General features: G+C 41.8%; 1 protein-coding gene across 3 annotated transcripts in view; it reads left to right on the forward strand.

Annotated features, from left to right (window-relative positions):
* The window catches only part of Pak2 (p21 (RAC1) activated kinase 2), a 60,908-nt gene that overhangs the window by 18,799 nt on the left and 18,522 nt on the right, over positions 1 to 23,587 (forward strand). For all 3 annotated transcript variants that reach the window (XM_063270441.1, NM_001393703.1, NM_053306.4), the window contains 7 exons: positions 3,515 to 3,722; positions 14,432 to 14,532; positions 16,834 to 16,981; positions 17,882 to 17,913; positions 18,905 to 19,012; positions 20,364 to 20,496; positions 23,014 to 23,077. In XM_063270441.1, the coding sequence (XP_063126511.1) occupies positions 3,536 to 3,722; positions 14,432 to 14,532; positions 16,834 to 16,981; positions 17,882 to 17,913; positions 18,905 to 19,012; positions 20,364 to 20,496; positions 23,014 to 23,077 (773 nt within the window). In that variant the 5' untranslated portion in view covers positions 3,515 to 3,535. The remainder of the gene's footprint in view (positions 1 to 3,514; positions 3,723 to 14,431; positions 14,533 to 16,833; positions 16,982 to 17,881; positions 17,914 to 18,904; positions 19,013 to 20,363; positions 20,497 to 23,013; positions 23,078 to 23,587) is intronic.

The following is a 23,587-nucleotide window of genomic DNA, read 5'->3' on the forward strand; positions in this document are numbered from 1 at the left end:
TGTTTTCTGACCTACACACACTCCTTCATGTTCATCCTGGATGGATGGATGGGTGGATGGATGGGCGGGTGGGTGGATGGATGATTTGGTAGGTAGAACACACAAAGCTGGTGTCAGGACTTGAGTTTGGATCCCCAGTATCCATAGTAGCACATTCCTGGTGTTCCTGTAACAAGATGGGAGACAGAAACAGGAAAATACCTCAAGAGACTCATGAGCCAGAGAGCCTGGCATGCACAGCAATAAATGACTCTGGCTCAAAACCTGGTGGAAAGCAAAGGGCTCATACATGAAGTTGTCCTCTGACCTCCGTATGTGTGCATACACACTCTCAAGATTAAGTAACAAAGACAAGGCTTAGACTTGGAGATAGCTTAGCAGTTATCTTCGAGGGGACAAAGTTCAGTTATTGGCACCTTCATCAGGTGAGTCACAACCTCTAGTAACTCCAGTTCCAGTGGATTAGATGTCCTCTTTTGGCTACCTCAGGCACCCCCACACAGGCAGAATATACTCACACAAGCACACACACAATTTTTTAAAAATATAAAAGACAAAATATATATCTATACATGTATGCAAGTGGAGTTAAAATGTCCACCAAGTTAGCTATGAGAAAGATGTTATCTGTCTATCTGAGCAGGGTATTAAAGGTAAGAGTCTTGGCATTACAGTCACACTGATGCTCGGGCTTGCTATACATTTAACTTTATCACTGTACTCATACCAGTCAGGTTTCATATTTCATATTTTCAGAGACTGATCTTGTATGCACAGCACATTCCGTAAATTTTAGTCCTAGTACACTGTTGTATTTGAGTCTTTGATTCCCTACAATGCCCTGTGCTCCCTCTTCCTTGACTTTCCCATTAGATCCTTTTGTCCCATTAGATACTTCTGGGTCAGATAGCTCCGGTTTTCTTGATCCTCTTGTTGGATGCCTATGGTTCATGCCATGGTGTAGTTCCTTTGACTAGTGTTGCAGTGAGCACTGGCCTTCTAATGTCTCCGTGACACGTTGGCTTGGAGTCTGTTGGCAGAGCCATCAATGATACAGCCGGGGCTTACAGAAGTTCTTGTTTTGGGTTTTTGGTGAACTCCACCACTGCTTTCATAACAGATGAACTAGTTTACACTCCCACCAGCAATGCTTGAGTCCTCTTTGGACTCTTTAATAGCATTTATTGTTACTTGTTCCCTTAGTGACTGCCATTCTGATTACCGTTAAGCTGGAATCTCAGCCTAGCTTTGATTTGCATTTCCCCAATGGTTTATTGAGATTGGGCATTCGTCATATTGCTGTCTGTGTTCAGATTTGTTTTGTGTCCATGTGTCTGAATGCCACAGTGCTGGAGGATAAGGTTGGAATTGAGTTCTCCTGCTGTCACCTTATAGGAGTCTATCAAGTGTGGTCAGGCCTGGGTGTGAGCAACTCTGCCTACTGAGCGCCACCCCCACCCCCACCCCGCTGGTCCTTACTTTGTGAGGCCTGTCTGTTACTTTCATTAGCCCATTGATTGATTGTGCTGCTTGATTTGGGTTTTGTTGTTGTTGTTATTTAGGGTTTTTGTTTATTTTTTACTTCTTTGTATATTCTGTCAAGAATGTCCAGCCTGCAGTTCATGGGCCACATGGGTAGAAAGAAACCCAAAACAAAATATTAAACTTAGTTCAAGTATTTGAGGTTTTTGTCTTTGTATGTGTGTGATTTAGTTGTTTTGTTTGTAGGTGACCCTGAGCTTCAGTAGCAGAAGGCTTGAATACACTCGTGTGACACTGAACCTCACCAAGTGTTTTCCCTTATTATCTGGGCTGTCTCTCACTTGATTAACTATTTCCTTTATTGTGAAGAAGCTCTAATTTCATGATGTCCCGTTTGTCGTTTGTTGACCTTATTTCCTGAGTGAGAGGAGTTCATTCAGAACAGTGTTAAGTGTTTGCCCTAGTTTTTCCTTTAGCAGTTTCAGAATTTAAGGGCCCTGTTCAGCACTTCCTTGCACATGCCAGCATCTTAAATCATTTTCCCTCTAGCAGTTTCAGAATTTCAATCTTATAGTAAGATCTTTGATCCATTTCAGGTTGATTTTTGTGAGATATAAGAATCTAATTCTTCTGTATATGGACATTCAGTTTTCCTAGCACCATTTGTTGAAGAGGCTATCTTTTCTCCAATGTAGTATTCTTAGCATCTTTGTCAAACATGAGGTTTTTGTAGTTGCAGGGTTTCATATCTGAGTCTTCTGTTCAGCTGCTCTGGATGTCTGGTTTTGTGCTGTCATTATTACCCTGGCTTCATAGTGTCAGTTGGAGTCAAGTATGGTGTTACCTCCAGAATTCTTAATTCTGATAAGGATTGCTTTGACTCCCTGGGTCTTTTGTGCTTCCTTGTTAACTTTAAGATTCTTTTTCCTATTTCTGTTAGGAGTGGCATTGAAATTTTGATGGTTGCCTTGAATGAGCAGATCGCTTTGGTAAGGTGGCCATTTTATAACACTAATTGTACTAATCCAAGTGTGGCAGGTTTTTTCCATCTTCTGGTGTTCAATTTCTTTGATGTTTTAAAGGTTTCATTTTAGAGGTCTGTTACTTCTTTGGTTGGATTAATTTCTGTTTTATATCTGTTTTTCTTAAGATTCCATATTATGTGATGTGCCATTCCTGTAATCCTAGAATTTATGAGGCAGGAGGAGCCCTACAAGTTTAGGTCTGATTACTTAAAAACAAATGGGCTGGAGAGATGGCTTGATTTCTAGTAGCCACATGGCAGTTCATAGCTGTCTACAACACAGGCAAAACATAGCACATACAATAAAATTAAATCATAAAAAATACAAATGGTTCTATTTTGCTTCTCTAATGCTGTGTTGAAACACTGATATTACGTGGAAATTTTAAAATAAACAAAAATTAAAATACTGACTGAAACCAGTCTGAGGAAGGATATGTTAATTTGGTTTACAGATTGCAGTCTGTTACCAGGCAGAGCTAAGGCGAGAGCTTGAGGCAGAAACCAGGAGGAATACTGCTTATTAGCTTGTTCTTCCCCATGCCTTGCACAGCTTGCTTTCTTATATGGCCCAGGACCCACCCAGGGGCAGCACTGCCAGCAGTGGGCTGGGCCCTCCCACATTAGTCTTTAGCCAAGACACCAGCCACAGGTTTATCCACAGGCCAGTCTGATGAGGCAGTTCCTCAGCTAAGGGTTCTTCCTCCCTGGTGATTTAGTTTGTATCTTGGTGAGGAAAATGAGGCAGTACACAAACGTTTCTTTTGTATTCTGGAATCATCTCAGAATCGCTAGGTAAATTGCTTGTAATGAGTTAGTGTGAACATGCTCTTCAAACATTTCTGTGGCTATTTAGTGAGGATTGATTGGTTTTATGAAATTTGTTTTATCTTTTATTAAAAATTTTGCAAATGTCACTAACTGGATTATATTTTTCTAATTCGCAGCTGTGATGGTGCTGTCTTTCAGCTTGTAATTAATTGGTGCTTTGGGGATTGTCTCTTTCAGGCCGTTTCCTAATTCTGAATCATGTCTGATAACGGGGAGCTAGAGGACAAGCCCCCAGCACCTCCAGTGCGGATGAGCAGCACCATTTTTAGCACTGGAGGAAAGGATCCTTTATCAGCCAATCACAGTTTGAAGCCTTTGCCTTCTGTTCCAGAGGAAAAAAAACCGAGGAACAAAATCATCTCCATATTCTCAAGCACAGAAAAAGGTAAACAGCTGCTGTAACTTGAGAAGCCTCACACTGGCTTATGATTCCTTGCCCATCTTGATATCTTCATGTGAATTACAAACAAATATAAGAAACATGGGGGCTGCCGACATGGCAGGAGTCCAGAGCACTGGCTGCTCTGGCAGAGGGCGACCTGGGATGACTCCCAGCACCCACAGGACACTTTACCAGTCTGTAACTCCAACTCCAGGGGATCCAACACTCTTTTCCGGCCTCTATAGGCTCCACCTACATCAGGAATGCACCTGGTGCATACATACATGCAGGCGTACACCCATACATGTAAAGTAAAAATAAATAAATCCGAAAAAAGAATGGAAACACTTGATGCTGGTCATAGGCACTATTAAACAGAATCTCCGTGGGCTTGGTGGCACACCTCTCACTTAGAACTTGGAAGGCTGGACTGGAGAGACGGCTCAGTGGTTAAGAACACTGACTGCTCTTCCAGAGGTCCTGAGTTCAAATCCCAGCAACCACGTGGTGGCTCACAGCCATCTGTAATGATCTGATGCCCTCTTCCGGTGTGTGTGAAGACTGCTACAGTGTACTTATATAGAATAAATAAATCTTTAAAAAACAAAAACAAACAAAAAAAAAAGAACTTGGAAGATTGAGACAGGAGAATCACTTGAGCACAAGAATTCAAAGCCAGCTAAGAGGTATTTAGAGAGACCCTGTCTCTAAAAACAACAAACAAACAAACTCATTCATTCATTCATTCATAGTCTTACCATCTAGCCAAGCTGTTGCTCCTCCTGGCTGCAGGCATGTGCTGCCATACCTAGCAAGATCACCTTATTAACGGTGACTGATTGTTTAATGTGCTTGCTGCAGATGGTGAATTTCTGCACTTTGTTCTCTGAAATATTTTTACAGCTTCCTAACATTACATTAATGAGATTTTTGATTTCCCTGGTCTATTCTGAGTAGCTTTAACAAAGTATCTAAGTCTAGGTACTTTATGTAGGTATGGTGGTACACACCTTTAATCCCATCACTCAGCAGGCAGGGGCACGGGCACGGGCACGGGCAGGTTGATCTTCACTAGTTGGAGACCAGCTTGATTTACATATTAAGCTCCAGGTCATCCAAGGCTCTATAAGTAAAACCCTGTCTCAACTCTTACTCCACTTCCCCAAAAGAGGTTTGTCTGTGCCTCTGGTGGCTAGAAACTATAAACAGCACAGCCCAGGTGCCTGATAAAGACAGGGTCACAGCATGGTGAAGATTCAGAAGAGGATCCTGTGAGACTATTCAAATCCAGGAGCGGGCTTTTGTGGGATTGTGCTCACTCAGAAGTCATTGTGCTATGGGCAGTAATATTAATCCATTCTGAAGGTGGTCGTGACCCAGGTACTTCTGTGAGGTCCTTCCCCTTAGAGTTGCAGGCCCCTCTCTATATGTTTATTGTTGTTGTTTGGGTTTTTTTGTTTTGTCTTTAGACAGTCTCCTGTAGCTGAGACTGACATCAGTCTCTGTATGTAGCTATGACAGGTCTTGTGACTGCTGGTCTTCCTGCTTCCACCTCTGAAAGAACGTGAATGATTTCAGGCATGTAGAACTGCACCCCCTTTTTCTATACTGCTGACTGGAAGTCAGGCCTCCAGGAGATGAACTTTTAGAGAAAAGTCATAGCTAAACTATAGCAGTGATATTGAGGGTACCTACTCATTAGTCTTATTAGTCTCAGTGTTACCTTGATCATAATCAAGATGGGAACACCTGCCCACTGTGGGCGGTGTTTTCCCTGGTTAGAATCCTGGACTGTCTAAGTGGGAAAAGGGAGCTGAGTGAAAGGCAGAAGCATTCTTCTTTCTTGGTTCCTGATTGCAGGTACAATGTCAGTGAAAGACAATGAAACTAAAACATTGCTGATATAAGAATGGCACTTTGAATGAAGCCCCAACATCCACATAATGAAAGAGAACCAACTGTCCTCTTACTTAAACACACACAAGGGGGGGTGGGGGGGAGGAAATATGGGACAGTGGTGGGTAAAGTGCTTGTGCTGGAAGCCTGAAGGTCTGAGTTCTGACCGCAGCACTTACATAAAAAGCCAAGTGTTCCTGTAAGCCCAGCATTGGGAGGGTGTGGTCAGACACATTCCAAGGGTGCACTGGCCAGCCAGTCAGTAAGAACACTGTCTGACACTGTCTCAGAAAATAAGGTAGAGAGGGTGATACAGAAGGACATCGTAGACCTCTGAACTCCAAGGTACACTCATGCATACACCACACACACACACACACACACACACACACACACACACAAATGACTGCATAGGGGCTGTAGTCTTCTGAAATATGTAGTTGGTTGTGATTAGAAATTAAGAGTTTTTCTAATTTTTCAGTGGTAATGTAATATTTGGTCCTATGTCCTATCATAGTCAGAAGGAATTGATGCAGCCTTAACATGTCTTCTTTTAAGAACTGGCAGAGGCAGAGACAAGCAGTTCTGTGAGTTCAAGATCAGCTGGTTTATAGAGTGAATTCCAGGATAGCCCATGGATATGCAGAAAAACCCTGTCTCAAAAACAAACAAAAGTAGTGGCAAGGGTTGGGGATTTAGCTCAGTGGTAGAGCGCTTGCCTAGGAAGCACAAGGCCCTGGGTTCGGTCCCCAGCTCTGAAAAAAAGAACCAAAAAAAAAAAAAAAAAAAAAAAAGTAGTGACGAACACCTTTAGTCCCACAGTCCCAACACTGAGAGGAAGAGGCAGGGAGGCCTCTGACTTTCAGGCTAGCCAGCCAAGGCTGTGGAGTGAGACCTGTCTCCCCAAAGAAGAAAAAAGTCGTTCAGATCTGAGTGTTGGTTTGGTTGGTTGGTTTTGCTTGTTGAGTTCCTCATATATTCTGGATACTGATCCCTTGTTGACTAGTTTGCATATTTTCTCTCATTCAGGAGGTTGCTTTTTTTATGCTGTTGACTCTTTTATGTTAGAAAGGCTTGTCAGTTTGGCACAGTCCCATGGAATTACACTTTTTATAACAATTCAGACGGGATCCTTTTTGGTTTCCTATTAATGTTTTCATACTGTGTGAGTCACCAGGAATAAAATGATAGGCAGAGCAGACGGTCCCCACCATTATGACACTAGCCCAAAAGCTAGTGGAGCTGGGGCTGTAGCTCCTGGGTTACAGAGTGCCCAGCATGTTGTGAGGCCCGAGGTTCATTTCAGCAGGGTGGGGAAAATGTTGAAGCTTGTAATTGTGAGCTATGAAAAGTGGCACAGCGCTATGGGGAAGGCTTCCTACAGAAATGAAAACAGCTTGACAGTGAAGAGTAAGGATGCAGCAGCATTCCAAGTGTATTCTGTGCCTAGAGAGGAGCTGTTAATGGCCAGGCCACAGGGTCATGTGCACCCATGGGACTTACTACACGCTAACGTAATTTAACAACAGGGCACCTGATAATTACAGGTAAGTGTGATATTCACACAGAACTGCACACAGCAGAGAAGGTGGGGAAAGATCTGGTCACAAAGGGCCTAGTATTCTGTGGTATGGAGTTGAGATTTTTTTGTTTCCTGGGGAACCATTGCAGACTTTAAATCAGGACAAGAGCTGGCCACATTTCTATTTGAGGTACTGGCAGTAGCCATACAGAAACAACATTTTATTGGAGGTCTAAGACTGACTGCCTTGGAAACTGTCAGGCGTTTGCAGGAGCCCTTAGCCGTTTAGTGGTTTTGACAATGAGAACAGGAATGAGCCTTCATCGTGGCTCAGTCAGAGAGCTGTGCTGAGCTGGTGGAGCGGTCTACTGAGCCAGCTTTACACTCTATAGTCTAGAGTGTGCGCATACTAATATCTGATAGCTTACAAAGGTGGTGTGTGAACATCTTTCTTGTCCAGAAACCCAGTATTAATGTTAATACTAGTTTATACTTTAATCTACTTCCCTGAGAATAAATACCCTTGTGTGTGATAGAACAAGTTTAATTTCTCTCACTTGAAGCTATTGCAAATCACAAGAAGAGCCTTCTGTTTAAACAAACAAATATTTTCTTTCTTCCTCTTTTCTGTTCTGGAATTCACAACGGTATTCCACCTCATTCTGCCAAGAGCTGGGATCCCAGGCATAGGACACCAGACTCAGCTTCAGATGAGGCTGTTAACTGTGACTTGAGCTAGGTGAAATGTAGAAAAAGGAGTGGCATCAAGATACCATGTCAGTATGTGCCTTGGGATTTTACTCCTTCCCACTGCTGCTGTTTTGTTTTGTTTTGGGTTTTTTTTTTTTTTTTTTTTTTTGTTCTTTTTTTTCGGAGCTGGGGACCCAACTCAGGGCCTTGCGCTTCCTAGGCAAGCGCTCTACCACTGAGCTAAATCCCCAGCCCCTGCTGCTGTTTTGTAATTTACTAGGTTTCAGAAATGATTCGAGAAGTTTCCATGGTCCATTATTTTCCATCAAGTCATCTGTTACCTGTAGATAACTTATTACGTGTGGCATGCAAAAGTGGGAAATGGACTTATGTTTTTAAACATGACTGTTTTTCTTCTCTAAAGCTAGGGTGTCTCGCATAATTTTATTTTAATTGCAGATGCCCCTCTTCTTCCTCCCCTTCTTTTCCTGCTCCTCCCCCCTCTTCCTCCTCCTCCTCCTTCTTCTTTTTGGTCAGAGGTAATGGTGCACATCTTTAATCCCTGCACTCAGGAGGCAAAGGCAGGTAGATCTCTGAGTTTAAGGCCAGCCTGCTCTGCAGAGCATTCCACAGCAGTCAGGGATATACAGAGAAACTGTATCTCAAAAAAAAAAAAAAAAATAGGCTAAGAGTGGAGACATATCTTTAATCCTAGCACTCAGGAAGCAGAGACAGGAAGATGTCTGTGAGTTCTCAAACTCTCGCCAGGGCAAAATATGACGGGAGATCCTGGCTCCAAACAGACAAACAAACAAAAACATTTACATGAACTGAATCACAGTGCTTGTGGAGAAGTCAAAGGACACCTTGTGAGAGTTGTTTTTTTTTTCCTTCCACCATGCATGTCCAGGAGATGAAGCTCAAGTTGGCGGCTTGGCAGCCAGCATCTTTACCCGCGGAGACACCTTGCTCATCCGCCATTTTCATTGAGTGGACGAATATGTCTTGTCCATCTCTGGGCTGCTTAGTCATGCTCATGTCTGCCTGTAATATTTTCCTCTATATCTCTAACATTTATGAGGTGTTCTGTCCACACCAGCTGGCCTTCCTTATAATCTGGTCACTGGAAATATGGTGATTTTTCTAGAACTCAGATAGTCACCCTATGAAGCAGCTGCCTGGAATGTTAGGTCAGCAGGGGACAGTTGTAGTTGATGTAGCTTGAAGTGGATGCCCATGTTGGACTAGGTATCCATGATCAAGGTCACATAAAAAATGGCATCTTTCCCAATAACACACATTGGGGAATAGTGAGGAACTTCCCAGGATGACAGGGGAAACTCCTCTGGAGAGGATTTAAAAAGATGGATTTAAAAAGGTTTTTCTTAATGCACAAGGTTTTGTTTCTCTGTCATTTCTACAAAAACGATATGCAAATTAAACTGCTAGTTTGTAGCCAGCAAATACTTTTTGTTTGCATTATGAGTTAGAAGTACAAGGACATAAAGAAAACTAGAAGTCCTAACCTCAGATTACTCAAGTCAGTCTGGTGGAAAATGAAAGGTTGCATACGGTAGATGTAATTGTGTGTTTTAGTAAAGACAACAGAATTTTATGCAAGCTTAATAATTGCCATCCCTCCGCTCCTTTCCGCAATCGATGTGACTTGCCTTCCTGCCGAATCTCTTGTTGATGAATATGTGTACCTGGAGGATCTAGAAGAAGTACGGACATTTTTCAGAAATGTGTCATTACTAGTCAAAAACTGGTATTGTTTCCTGTGAGTGTAATTAGTAGTGTCTTTGTGAGCAAAGAGAAGCATGTGCTGGCATGTTTACCTTCATATGTACAGACTTATCAAATAGCAGTGCAGTAGAATCTTAGTTAAACATGACATGTGGACCACGTTTTTTGTTTTTTCCTCCTGGAGCTGAGGACCGAACCCAGGGCCTTGCGCTTGCTAGGCAAGCGCTCTACCACTGAGCTAAATCCCCAACCCCGTGGACCACATTTTTAATTGTTCAAATTCTGTTTAAAAAACACTTTGCTCTCCCCCTTGGGATGACCAAATCTGAAAAGTTGAAGCATCAGAATAAAAAGTAAAGATTTGATCCAAGTCATCACACAAAACTTCTTTTGTCTGCCTTGCTTTCAGAGTACTTTCTGCTTGACCTGGCCCTCAGACCAGACACTGGAAGGTTTCTTTGGATAAACAGAATGTTCTGGAGAAAGTACTTCTGACACACTGAATCCTATCCTGATCTTTGATCTAGTTTGTCTCCCACTTAATTGTGTAATGTTTTTCTGTAAAAGTGGACAGCAGATAGTCACCAGACATCACGGAGACAGAAGAGCCCAGAGCAGCAGGGAGTACCAGATGACACATTCCTGTGAGGCCAGCTTGGACTACTAAGTGAAAAGGCTACATTGCCCTATCTCCAAAAATCTGTAATTTTGTTAAATAGAAACTTAAGGGCTGGAGAGATGGCTCAGGCGGTTAAGAGCACTGACTGCTCTTCCAGAGGTCCTGAGTTCAATTCCCAGTAACCACATGGTGGCTCACAACCACCTGTAATGGAGATCTGATGCCCTCTTCTGGTGTGTCTGAAGACAGCTACAGTATACTGACATACATGAAATAAATCTTTAAAAAAAAAAAAAGAAACTTAAAAGAAGCATTCCATTTAAGCAGAAAACCAGTAAGTCAAATATCTCAGCCAACGCACACATATACACAACCTACTCTTTGAGGACAGAAGACAAATTCACGAAAACTGTTGTCAGAAGAAAATAATGATCAAGTGAGAAATAATTCTTGGGGAATGAGTATTTAAAATTAACAGAACAGGTGGCTGGAGAGCTGTCTCAGTGGTTAAGAGCACTGACTGCTTTTCCAATGGTCTTAAGTTCAATTCCCAGCAACCACATGGTGGCTCACAACCATCTGTAATGGGATCTGATACCTATCTCTTCTGGTGTGTCTGAAGACAGCTACAGCATGCTCATAGACATAAAGTAAATCTTTAAAAAAAAAAAAAAAATCAGCAGAGCAAGCCAGGCAGTGGTAGCGCATGCCTTTAATCCCCAGCACTTGGGAAGCAGAGGCCGGCAGATCTCTAAGTTCCAGGACAGCTAGGACTGCACAGAGAAATCATGTCTTGAAAAAACAAAAATTGGGGTTGGGGATTTAGCTCAGTGGTAGAGCGCTTGCCTAGGAAGCGCAAGGCCCTGGGTTCGGTCCCCAGCTCCGAAAAAAAAAAGAACCAAAAAAAAAAAAGGATAAGAAAAAACAAAAATTAACAGAACAAATGTGTAGCAGTTGGAGGCTGAGAGAAGAATCAAGAAAATTCTCCCACGGTTTTCTTTTTCAAAGGTAACTGAATGGGAAATGTGAAAGATAATAGTTGGAAATAATGAACAAATTAAATAGAATAAGGGAAATAAAGAAATAATATGAAAAAAAGACGCAGGAGTTGGCGAGGTGGCTTGGATTTAAGAACAGTTATTGCTGGGTTTGGTTCCTAATGCTCTTAGGATGGCTCACAGCCATCTGACACTCCAGTTCCAGGAATCTGATGCTTCTTCTGACCTCCGTGGATACTGTGTAAAGGTGGTGCCCTTATATACATATGGTCCATATACATACTAGGAAACAATTTTTTTTTTTTTTTTTAAAGAAACTGGAGGATGGAGAGATGAGTCAGCAGTTAGGAGCACTGAGCACTTGCTGTTGTTACAGAGGATCCAGGTTTGGTTCCTAGCGCTCACATCACATAGATGACAGCTACCTGGAGCTTCAGTTCTGGGGCAGCTAATGGCTTCTTTTGGCCTTTGAGGGTACCTGCACATAAATAGTGCGCATGTACTCAAGCAGACACATGCACATAAAAGTCATAAAAAACTGAAAAGACATTATTATTTGATGAAGGGTTAGAGTAGAATGAGGAGTGATTGCTAATTGAGAAAAGGTTTCTTTTTTGTTTGTTTGTTTGTTTAAAAATTTATTTATTATATATAAGTACACTGTAGCTGTCTTCAAACACACCAGAAGAGGGCGTCAGATCTCATTACAGATGGTTGTGAACCACCATGTGGTTGCTGGGATTTGAACTCAGGACCTCTGGAAGAACAGTCAGTGCTCTTAACAACTGAGCCATCTCTCCAGCCCGAGAAAAGGTTTCTTTAGGGGTTGATAAAATATACTAGTTATATGGTGATAATGATTGTGACATTATGAATATATTAAACCTCATTGGATCATACATACAACTCAAACAAGTAAATACAGCATAGATGGGAAAGAATAATAAAACTAGATTCAGCCAATTGCAAAAAATGATCAATAAAGCAGCCGAAACTGTAGCCTATAGGAACTCTACTTTTTTTTTATATTTTGTTTTGTTCGAGATGAGGTTTCACTGTGTAGCCTTGGTTGTTCTGGAATTTGCCCTGTAGACCAGGCTGGCCTTGAACTCATAGAGATCTGCCTACCTCTGCCTCTGCCTCCCGAGTGCTAGGATTAAAAGCATGTGCCACTACCACCTGTTTATGTGAAGTAGTAGTTGTTGTTGTTGTTGTTGTTGTTGTTGTTGTTGTTGTTTTAAATTGCATGTCAGGTTATAATGAAAGGTTTGCTGGAATTGGGAGTGAAAGCCAGGGCGGAGCATCTGGTTAGCCCATACAAGCCCAGGTTCAGTCTTCACTAAGGCACAATGGAATGTTATATACAAGTATGTACTGATAAATTCAAGTTATGGAAAGTGAATTTTTTTCTTAAACGATATAGATTTCCAAAGTTTACTTTTATAAAAATGATTAAAGACTGTGTATGTCCTAGAAGAATTGAGTTTATAGCTAAAACCCTTTCTACAAAGAAAATTATTAAAACCTACCTATCTTCATTAGTGAATCAATAAAATGTTTATGGATGAAATAAAACAATTCTATATAATTTCCATAAAATAGAATATGAGATGTTTCTGACACATTTAGTGACTTCAGTTTACCCAGACCAAAACATTACAAGAGAGCTATATTTTTCTCTTGAAGTTGGCGAAGTTTTAACAGTGGTACTCCAACAATGTGTGAGAAGAGCGATAGACCAGGGCCAGATAGAGCTTGTTTCATGACTGCAAGGACGATTAAGGTGGTGTAACTTAGGATAAGCAGTGTGGTTGTACAAGTAGAAAAGACACTGAACATAACTCAACATTCATTTCTGACATGTGCTGAGCAAACTTGAAATCAAAGGAAATGTAATAAATTTGATAAAGGGCATGTTAGAAACATTGACTGTTTATTAAACTAAAAAAAACTGACTATTTTCATTTCCTGTTTCAGTAAAAACACAAAAATACTTACTAAGGCCTTTACTTAACCATGGTCTGGGGACTAGCCAATTCAGTAAGGTGCGATGAATGAAAGAGTAAGAAAGCTCCAAATTAGGAAGGATATGGCCACCTCTCTTTGGTTCACTATAGCATATTACTTATAGAAAACTCTGTGAGGCCTACACAGATTTTAAAGTAAGTAAGAGAGTGTTCAAAGGTCAGGCCTAAAGAATGAAGTTTATTTTGTGTTCTCTGGTGGGGCTGATCCCTGTGCTCCAGTCATGCTAAGCAAGCAAGCTACCTCTGAGTTACACTCCAACCCACAAACTGTAGCGTCAAAAATAAGTATTCCTTTACAGAAATATGAAAGTAATGGCAGGGTCAGTATTCTGTCTCCCAATAACTAGCAAACATTGCTGAGAGAAATTAAACTCCTAATTTATAAAGATTTGTTATTGGCCATGGATCAGAAAGCAAAATGTGTATAAATTCTAAGTTGATTTATAGGTTAATGCAGTTCCCGTCACAGCCTGAGAAGGCTTTTTGTAGAAATGTAAAGCATTGTTAATTTCATATAGAAATGTAGAGGACCTGAAATCATCCTAGCAGATTTGAAAACAGTAAAAAAAAAAAAAAAAAAAAAAAAAAGGCCTTAGACTGTTCTTTTGATGTTTGTTATAAGGATGACAGTAATCAAGGTACACGGGGTTGGCATAATGATAGAGAGATGACTTTAAGAGAGCAGAGCATCCAGAAATAGATTCATGGTTTTAAGAGCTACAGATTAGAGGAGGAGGACTGGAGAGGAGAAGGAATTGATGTGTTTAAATGTGCAAAAAATGTTACTGATGTTGCAGTAATTTTTTTTACAGTGCAACTATAGGAGAGTTGGGTAATTTAAAGATGTAATATTTACAGACTGTAATAAAAAGGAAAGTATAAGCCAGGTATGGTGACTCATGCATTCAATCTTAATATTCTTAGGCTATACAGGAGAATTGCCATGAATTTGAGGCCAGTGTGGGCTGGAAAATGAGGCCCTGTCTCAGAAAAGCAAGTTGGAAGAAGAGGAAGGGAATGAAGGAAGAAATCAGCTTTCACAAGTGGCGTTTGTAAATTGTGTCATTGGAGGCCCCCTCCGTCAGGGCGCGAGATGTGTGTACCTGGGTCCTATCATAATTTTATTCATAATTGGTTTCAGGAAAATACAAACACAGTAACAAATGCCATAATTAGCTTTGTTTAAAGAGATAATTTTCTCCCTCATCCCTCAGGAAGTAAAAAGAAAGAAAAAGAACGGCCAGAGATTTCTCCGCCGTCTGATTTTGAGCATACCATCCATGTTGGCTTTGATGCTGTTACGGGAGAGTTCACTGTAAGTTACCAATTGAAGTTTGTTTATTAAAGCAGTGCTGAAAGGTTGGGGAATCGCTCTGTGGACAGAAGCACTCACTAGCTGGGCAGTAGCAGCCTTTAATCCAGGACTGGGGAGGCAGAGGCAGGTGGATCTCTAACTTCAGGACCAGTTTGGTCTACATGGTTTCAGGACAGTCAAAGCTGCATGGAGAAACCCAGTCTCCAAAACGTGAGAGAGAGAAAGACCTACTATGCAAGTATGAGGACCTGAGTTCAAATCTCCAGCTTGCACATAACCAGATAAAGTAATTGTAGTGCTCCTACTATGTAGTGGGGGACAAGAGAGACTGCATGCTCATGGAGTTGTGTGGTTATGGTGACGCAGTAAGAGCAAGCGACCTTTCTCAAGGAGGAAGACAACCATGCCTGAGATGATCCACTGGCTTCTGAAAATGTGCACACAGTCAAAATAAGAAACCAAAAAAGGAACTCCAGCATTTTGTTCAATGTTAGGCTTAAAATTAACTTTTCTCTCTGGTTTTTTGAGACTGGATTTTTATGTAGCCCAGGCTGGCCTCCCACAAACTTTATTTTGTAGTTAAGGCTGGTCTTGAATTTAGTCCTCCTGTCTCTGCTGTCCATGTGCCAAGGTGATAACTATGGGGTCACATGACTGGTATTGAACTTTTCTATCCCATATGATGATCCTTTCTTTATTTGTTGTTGTTGTTTGTTTAAAACAAAGTTCACTATGTCCCAGTAAAACCTGGAATTCTAAATTCTCCTGCTTTTAGGTGTCAGAGTGTGGGGTTATACACTGACTACATAGAATTAGTTATCAATTCTTACTGGTCATAAAAATATTAGTGTGACTCAGAAAATTAGAGCATTTGTTGCTCTTGCAGAGGATCTGGGTTCCGTGTCCAGCACCCACATGTGGCTCACAATGATCCACAATTCTAGTTCCGGTGTATCTGACACCTGTTTCTGACCTCTGAGGGCATGAAACATATAGGTGGACATACGTACATGCAGGCAGAATAGTCAGTCACATACAGAGCATAGCCTTCAAAGGGATTAGTAATTGGATGACCCTTTTCTCCAGAGAGCCAAGCCTATCAATTATAGTTATGAAAAACAGGTACAGAGTGTGATGGTTTGTATAGGCTTGGCCCAGGAAGTGGCACTATTAGAAGGTATGGCCCTGTGGAGTAGGTGTGCCATTGGGTGTGGGCTTTAAGACCCTCATTGTAGCTGCTTGGAAGTCAGTGTGTTCCGCTAGCAGTCCTCAGATGAAGACATAGAACTCTCAGCTCCCCCTGCTCCATACCTGTCTGGACACTGCCATGTTCCCACCTTGATGATAATGGACTGAACCTCTGAACCTGTAAGCCAGCCCCAATTAAATGTTGTCCTTATAAGAGCTGCATTGGTCATGGTGTCTGTTCACAGCAGTAAAACCATGACTAAGACACAGAGAAATGAACTTTTAGGGATAGGATGATGGCTCAGTTGGCAAAATGCTTATCTTGCAAGTATGAAAAGATCTGAATTCAGATCTTTCCTTAAAACTCATAAAAAGCCAAATGCTGGGGCTGGGGATTTAGCTCAGTGGTAGAGCGCTTACCTAGGAAGCGCAAGGCCCTGGGTTCGGTCCCCAGCTCCGAAAAAAAGAACCAAAAAAAAAAAAAAAAAAAAAAAAGCCAAATGCTGTTGCGTGATTCCACGCTCCCAACCTATTTGGTAGCATTTTAGGCCAGTAGAAGATCCTATCTCAAACAAAATTTGGAAGGTACTGGAGGACCACACTAGAGCCTGTCAGTTGACCACATAGTCCTTTTAAAAAAACCTAGACTTTTTGCCAGACATGGTGGCATACACTTTTAATCCCAGCATTTGAGGTAGGTTGATCTCTGAATTTGAGGCCAGCATGGTCTACAGAGTAAGTGAATCCTAGGACGGCTGAGGTTACACAGAGAAACCCTGTCTCAAAAAACAGAATAAAACCACTGTACATTTTAATCCCAATACTAAGGCAACTGTGGGCAACTAAGGCAACTGGAATTTAAAATATTTTGAGTTCCAGGCCAGGCTGGGCTATATAGTTAAAACTCTGTGTCAAAAATAAGTGAGTAGGGCTGTAGAGGGCTCAGGTTCGGAGCACTGGCTGTTCTTGCAGGAGACCTGGTTCAGCTCCCAGCACCCACACAGCAGCTCAGAGCCTTCCGTAACACGACTGCCTGGGTGTTGTCGTTGGCCTGTGAAATGTTTTTCATTAGAGCATTAAACCGTAACTGATTTGTGGATTTCTTTTGGTTAGGGCATGCCAGAGCAGTGGGCACGGCTGTTGCAGACCTCCAACATTACCAAACTGGAGCAGAAGAAGAACCCGCAGGCTGTGCTGGATGTCTTGAAGTTCTACGACTCCAACACTGTGAAGCAGAAGTACCTGAGCTTCACTCCTCCTGGTAAGACCCAGACCGTGGTAAGAGGCTGGACCAGGTGGGAGAGCCGAAGCCCTCCCGGGTGAAAGATGGAGTACAGCCGCTGTCGCTCCCTCTCTCCCGCACAAATCTCCCTTTTCGAGGGTGATGAGGTAGGCCCAGAGCATGTCTGCAGATCAGTTAACCTCATCGTTTTGCCAGAAATAGAGTTGGGGATGTTTGGGCTCTTTGCTTATTTAATCTTTTTCTCTTTGATGCTCTTTTTTTTTTTTTTTTAAATTATTTATTATATATAAGTATCCTGTCTTCAGACACACCAGAAGAGGGCATCGGATCCCATTACAGATGGTTGTGAGCCACCATGTGGGTGCTGGGAATTGAACTCAGGACCTCTGGAAGAGCAGTCAGTGCTCTTAGCCGCTGAGCCGTCTCTCAGCCCCGTTTGATGCTTTTAGATGACTGCCAGCAACGGAGGGCGGAGGCAAAGCTTCTCAATACACAGACAGGTTCATGCCGGAGGTGGTGCTGTGAGTGCGGTAGAGTGGAAGTGACTACTGTGCATAAATGGCAGCTTTGATGTGAAAATGCCTTTCTGTTCATCTGGTGTTTTGTAAAACACCCTCAGTCCCATCACTTAGGAGGCTGAGCTAGGCAGATTTCTGAGTTCAAAACCATGCTGGTCTACATTTCGAGCTCCACACCAGCCAAGGATACGCTTAACCCTATACATGCAATAAATAAAATCTAAAATAGAGATGGGGTGGGGAGGAGAAACAACTATCAGAGACTGTACAGCAAATACCAGGCCAGCCACGACTGCATAGCAAAGCCCTGTCTGCTTGCTTTTTTTTTTTTTTTTTTTTTTTTTGTCATTTCCCAGTTCTCTTTCTCAAATTGTTAATATCTTTTCTGTTTCACATTCAGAGAAAGATGGCTTTCCTTCTGGAACACCAGCAGTAAGTTAATAATTTATTATAGTTTCTAATTTGGGTTGCCTAGAACAAGTCTATTTTTACTTTGCTTGGTAAATATATAAGGACAGGGGACTGAAAAGAATATGAATAAATGTAAACAGTTAGATGTGGTAGGCATGTCTCCAACCCCAGCTCTCAAGAGGCCACAGTCTTGAAATCACTGTGAATTTGCACGACTGAGTGACTAGCAAAACTGTATCTCCAAAAAAAAAAAAACAAACCAAGAGTAAAATAAAATTAACTATCAGATAAATACCTTTTTAGTTACTTTTTCTTTCTTTTTTTTTTCTTTTTTAAAGTTAGCCATTTGATTAATTGAAGAAACTATATTAAGTAAATAGGATTTTCCTGTCGGACAGTTTAAAGCAACTAATCTTCATAATGGCTTACAGAGCAAATTAACTACTTTTCCATTGTTGCCATTTTGAACCTGAATATGGTGAACTAGATGGCATAGTCTCTCCTCCCCAGACCTCCTACCAGTACCATTCTGGGTGTGGTAAACTGTGTCGCATTCTAAATAGGTAAAAACCTTTGTCAGCTCCCTTTCTTGCTTTGTTAACTGGTGAATCTGGATCTTTTAAAGCACTCAAATGTCTACAGATCCAGAGAGCCTTCAGTTTGGTCCTCAGAAGAGGAGTGCTTATTAACAGAGCACCACGTGTGCTTATGTGAAGGGCAGGAATAGTGCCTGCCGCACTTGGGAGCTCTGAAGGTAGCTCAGAAGGTGAGCAGTCACACCATACACAAGCCTCAGGACCAGTCCTTAGCTGAGTCCCCTCCCCACTAAAGTGATACTCAACCGTATATGTTTATTTCCTTTTTAACTGGTTATATTGGAACCAGTGAAGTTCTGTAGTTTTTATATACTAGCTATTGAAGAAATAAGCTTGTAAGACTTTTTATAGGGGAGTCGCATTTTAACCTTTGATGTTATTGGTTTATCCTCCGTTTGCTGCTATGGTGAACGCAGCTGAACACCAAGGGGTCAGAGACATCAGCTGTGGTGACAGAGGAAGACGATGACGATGAAGATGCTGCTCCTCCCGTCATTGCCCCTCGGCCAGATCATACAAAATCAGTGAGTGACAGACTGATGATCTGTAACTGTTTGACTTTTGAACACATTGATCTATGTTTGACCTGCAGTCAAAACATTAGAAAGGCTTCAAGCTTAAAATACTGTACTGTGAGAGACCGAGTTGTCTTTCAGAACCTGTGTTTTGGAGCTGATGAAACGACCCAGCAGGTAAAGGTGCTCGCCACCAAGCTGACTGCTCGAATCCAATTCCTGGGACCCATATGGTGCAGGGAGAGAACCAGCGCCTGCAAGCTGTCCTTTGACTGCCACATGCGCACTGTGGCGTGTGTTCACGTACATACACACAATGAGTAAATTAAAGTTCATAAAAACCCCTTTGAAACGTAATGCCCTGCGTAGCTATGGTGGTGTACAACTTTAATCCCAGCAGGGCAGGTAGTGTCTGTGAGTTCCAGGCCAGCTAGAGCTGCATACTGATACACTAGACCCTGTCTCTGAAGTAACAAACAGAAAAGAAAGTTGACAGCTTCTTCAAAAGTTAGAGTTCTTAACTCACGAGGCTCTCCTTTCTAGATTTTCCCCCTATTCTAAAGAGTATGTATTTCTCTATCTTTCTCAATGTAGGTTACTGTTATATCTAAAACTTAACATCATTGCTGTTCCCTCGGTTATATATTTTAATCTTGTTCTCAAAGGCTGTATGTCTAATGAAGAGGTATTTAAGACTGAAATTACTCACCAACTAAGGAATTTTAAGAGTAGGGGCTTCTATGACTCCAGGCAGTAAGGAACTGCTCCAGCACCACCTTTCCCGCTGTGGTGAGATTGGCATGCAAACTGAGGCTCGTGCTGCCACAGGACTCTGAGCAGGCTCGGCAGACAGGTCTGAGACTGGTTCAGGGATAGACGACTATGTTCTTTATGACTTAGGATAGGCTGTTTGAAAAGAAAGGAAAATGTTGAATTGGTGAAAAATTTACAGGGCAGGTAGTTACAGTTATTTCAATATCAAGACCCGTTTTCTTTTTTCCTAGTAAGTTGTGTTGGGGTTCATTTTGTTTTTGTTTTGAGCCAGTGTCTCATGTAGTCTAGGCTGGCTTCAAACTCACTGTGTAGCTCATGCTGGCCTGGAACTCCTGACCTCTGTCTCTGCCTCTCAAGCCCCCGAATACAGGTGTGTGCCACCATGCCAAGCTGCAAGCTTGCTCTTCTGTCATTTTTATCTGATGTGTAGGAGGTATATATCTGTGTGACATACTGTTCCCATTCTTCAAAACAGTGGCAGAGATAACTTAGTTCTGCAAAAAAAAGGTGGGGGGGGGGGGTCTGCTACCAAGACCGTCTGAGAATGTGTTTTCTAACGCCCATCAATGGACCTGTGTCTCTGCAGATCTACACAAGGTCTGTCATCGACCCTATTCCTGCTCCAGTTGGTGACTCTAATGTCGACAGTGGTGCCAAGTCTTCAGACAAACAGAAAAAGAAAGCCAAGATGACCGATGAAGAGATTATGGAGAAATTAAGTATGCAGTCTGTACTTTAATTTTTAAAGAACATTCGTCCCAGAGCTGGGGATTTTTTTTTTCACATTTGGGAGCACTTGCTTAGTTTGTGTAAAACATTGATCCCTGCCAGCCACATTGAAAGGACATAATGTGGAACTCTATCAAAGGGGGCTTGCATGTTTGTGTGTGTGTTTACAATTTCTCAGGGCAAACCTATGAACATGTCTCCTATGGACTGTCATAGGAGTTTTGTGAGAAAAGTCACAACACCAAGTCTGATGACCCAAGTCCCATCCCTAGGATCCAACTGTAGAACAGACAGAACCACTCCCAAGGTGTTCTGACCTCTATGCACAAGACAGTAAACAAACACCAATGTTCCTAAAGAACATCCTTTTCTGATGTGTCAGCATAAAGTCTGTAGGGGGTAGGTTCTTTGCTTTCCTTTTAACCCACAACCCACCATTGTTGGTTTAGTTCAAGCATTAAAAGGTAACAATAATATCTGCTGGCAAATCTCCAGCAGCTTCAGAGGCTTGGTGGAAGTGGTGATGGTGGTGGTGGTGCTGCTGCTGCTGCTGCTGCTGCTGCTGCTGCTGCTGCTGCTGCTGCTGCTGGAGGTGGTGGAGGTCAGGGAGAGGGAGTCAGGGAATGGTTCGGTGTGGATGGTGTTTAAGACATGGGTGTGCTCTAGTTACTGCTTTTATTCCTCAGTACTTTAAAGTGTGAGCCCGCTGTTACCTTGGCATTTTGTAGAAATACATAATGTTCCTTCTCTTAGGGGAGCTGCTAGAGCAGCAGAGAGATGATGGCTAGAACAGTAATGCCACCATCAAGTCATGACTCAGTTACTTCATCCTCTTTGCTGTGGTTCTCTCTGCAGCTTTGTCTCACTTCAAGTTTTAAGTTTTTGTGTAGCTCAGAGTGAAGCAGCTGGCTTGCAGCGGGGACTTGTAGACTACTCTGAGCATCACATGTTCGTGTCTTACCTTGAGCACATGACAGTGCTGTGTCATTTTCTCCCATTTGACCTAATAGTAAATATGAGTTTAAATTATGAATTTTTCCCAATTTCCTAGATTTAATATCTCAGCATATTGAAGTTTTTTCAGTATAAGTTTTCCATAAGGATACAGAAAGAGAGAGACTGGACTAGAGACATCTGAACAGCCACATAAGGGTTACTTGACTGTTTGTTCATTTTTTCTGATAGTAAGTCATTTCACAGTTTATTAAAGTCCTACATGGGCATGGTGACTCTTACCTGATCTCAGTACCTGGGAGCCTGATCAGGAGTATTGGTTTGACTTCAAGACTAGCCTAAGCTACAGAGTAGGTTCTGAGTTAGTCAAGGCTTTCTCAAACAAATAATAGTCTGAGGAAAGGGCTGAGGATGGAGCTCAGTTGGTAGAGTGCTTGCCTAGCATGTGCTAAGATGTTAGATCCCACAGTTACATACATAGGATAGGATTCTGAATGCTTGCATCCCAGCATTTGTTAGGTGGAAGAAGATTGTCAAAATTTCACGATTATCTTCAGCTATGTAGTGAATTCCAGGCTAGCCTGGGATAGATGAAATCCTGTTTTGTTTTGGTTTTGGTTTTTAAATTAATAATGTTATACTCCTACATTTTGAGGACTCCATGAGTTTTAGACTCACTAAGACAATTGGTTATACTAAAACATCATGATTCTTTTTTTTTTTAATTAGATTTATTTATTTGTATGTGAGTACACTGTTACTGTCTTCATGCACACCAGAAGAGGGCAGCCAATCCCATGGTGGATGTGAGCCACCATGTAGTTGCTGGGAATTGAACTCAGGACCTCCAGAAGAACAGTCAGTGCTCTTAACTGTTGGGCCATCTCTCCAGCCCCCAACATCATTATTTCTAAGAAAGTAATTAAGAAGTCTAACCTGGTCAAGCATGATGACGTACACCTTTAATCCCAACATTCAAGAGACAAAGGCAGGTAGATCTCTTGAGTTTGAGGCCAGCCTGGTCTACAGAGCAAGTTCCAGGACACAGAGAAATCCTATTTCAAAAAACAAACAATCTAACTGATGCAAAAGTACAACCACCTTTTATTGCTTATTCTTGATTTCTTTTCAACTTTAAATTCTGTGTATTAAGCCTTTTGCCTGTGTGTGTGTGTGTGTGTGTGTGTGTGTGTGTGTGTGTGTGTGTGTGTGTGTGTATGTATGTATGTATGTATGTGTACTGAGTGCATATCTGGTGCCAACAGAGGTCAGAGGTGGGTGTTGGATCCCTTGGAACTGGAGTTGGGGTGGATGTGATCCACTACGTGGTTGCTGGGAACTGAACCCAGGTCCTGTGCTTTTAACCATTGAGACATTTCTTTAGCCTCTACTTCTTTTTCATTAGTGTTCATTATTTAAAGCAAATTATTTTTGAAGCTTGGTGTATATGGAAAAGCACTTTTATAATCAATGTAGATTATTAAAAGGAATAATTGTCAAATTTTGTTTACATTTAGTTTGCTTGACTGATTTCTAATTTTTGTTTAAAACAGGAACTATTGTGAGCATAGGTGACCCTAAGAAAAAATACACAAGATATGAAAAAATCGGGCAAGGGTAAGTATTGCTCTCTTGTGACATCATGGCACTTCCCTCTGACATTAAGCACAGAACTGTTCTGCATGGTGCTTTGGGAGAATGTAAATATATAACTCAGTTGTATGTATATTATGTATGTATGTTAAAATAAAACTTGCACTTGTAAGTCGACTGTAATGATGCACCCTTGTAAAACTATCCCCTGAGATGCGAGGCAGGATTGCCACAGGTTGAGGAATAGCCTTAGCTCACAGTGAGACCAGTCTCAAAAAGATAAACGTAGTCCAGCACTGGTTACTAGTAGACCGTCTGCTAGCCTTCCACTGTCTCCCTCTTTCCCTATTCGCCTCCTTTTCTCTTTCTCCATCGTTGTCATTTTCTTCAGTAAGGTTTCCCTATGTAGCCTAGGCTGGCCCTACATGCACTGTGTAGTTCAGATCTTAGTGATCCTCCATCCTCGGCTTCCCTGGTGCTAGGACTCCAGCTGTGTGTCACTAGGTGTGGTTTCCATTGCTTTTTTTGCTGTGT

Source organism: Rattus norvegicus, chromosome 11 (genome assembly GCF_036323735.1).
Source record: "Rattus norvegicus strain BN/NHsdMcwi chromosome 11, GRCr8, whole genome shotgun sequence".
NCBI classification, from domain to species: domain Eukaryota; kingdom Metazoa; phylum Chordata; class Mammalia; order Rodentia; family Muridae; genus Rattus; species Rattus norvegicus.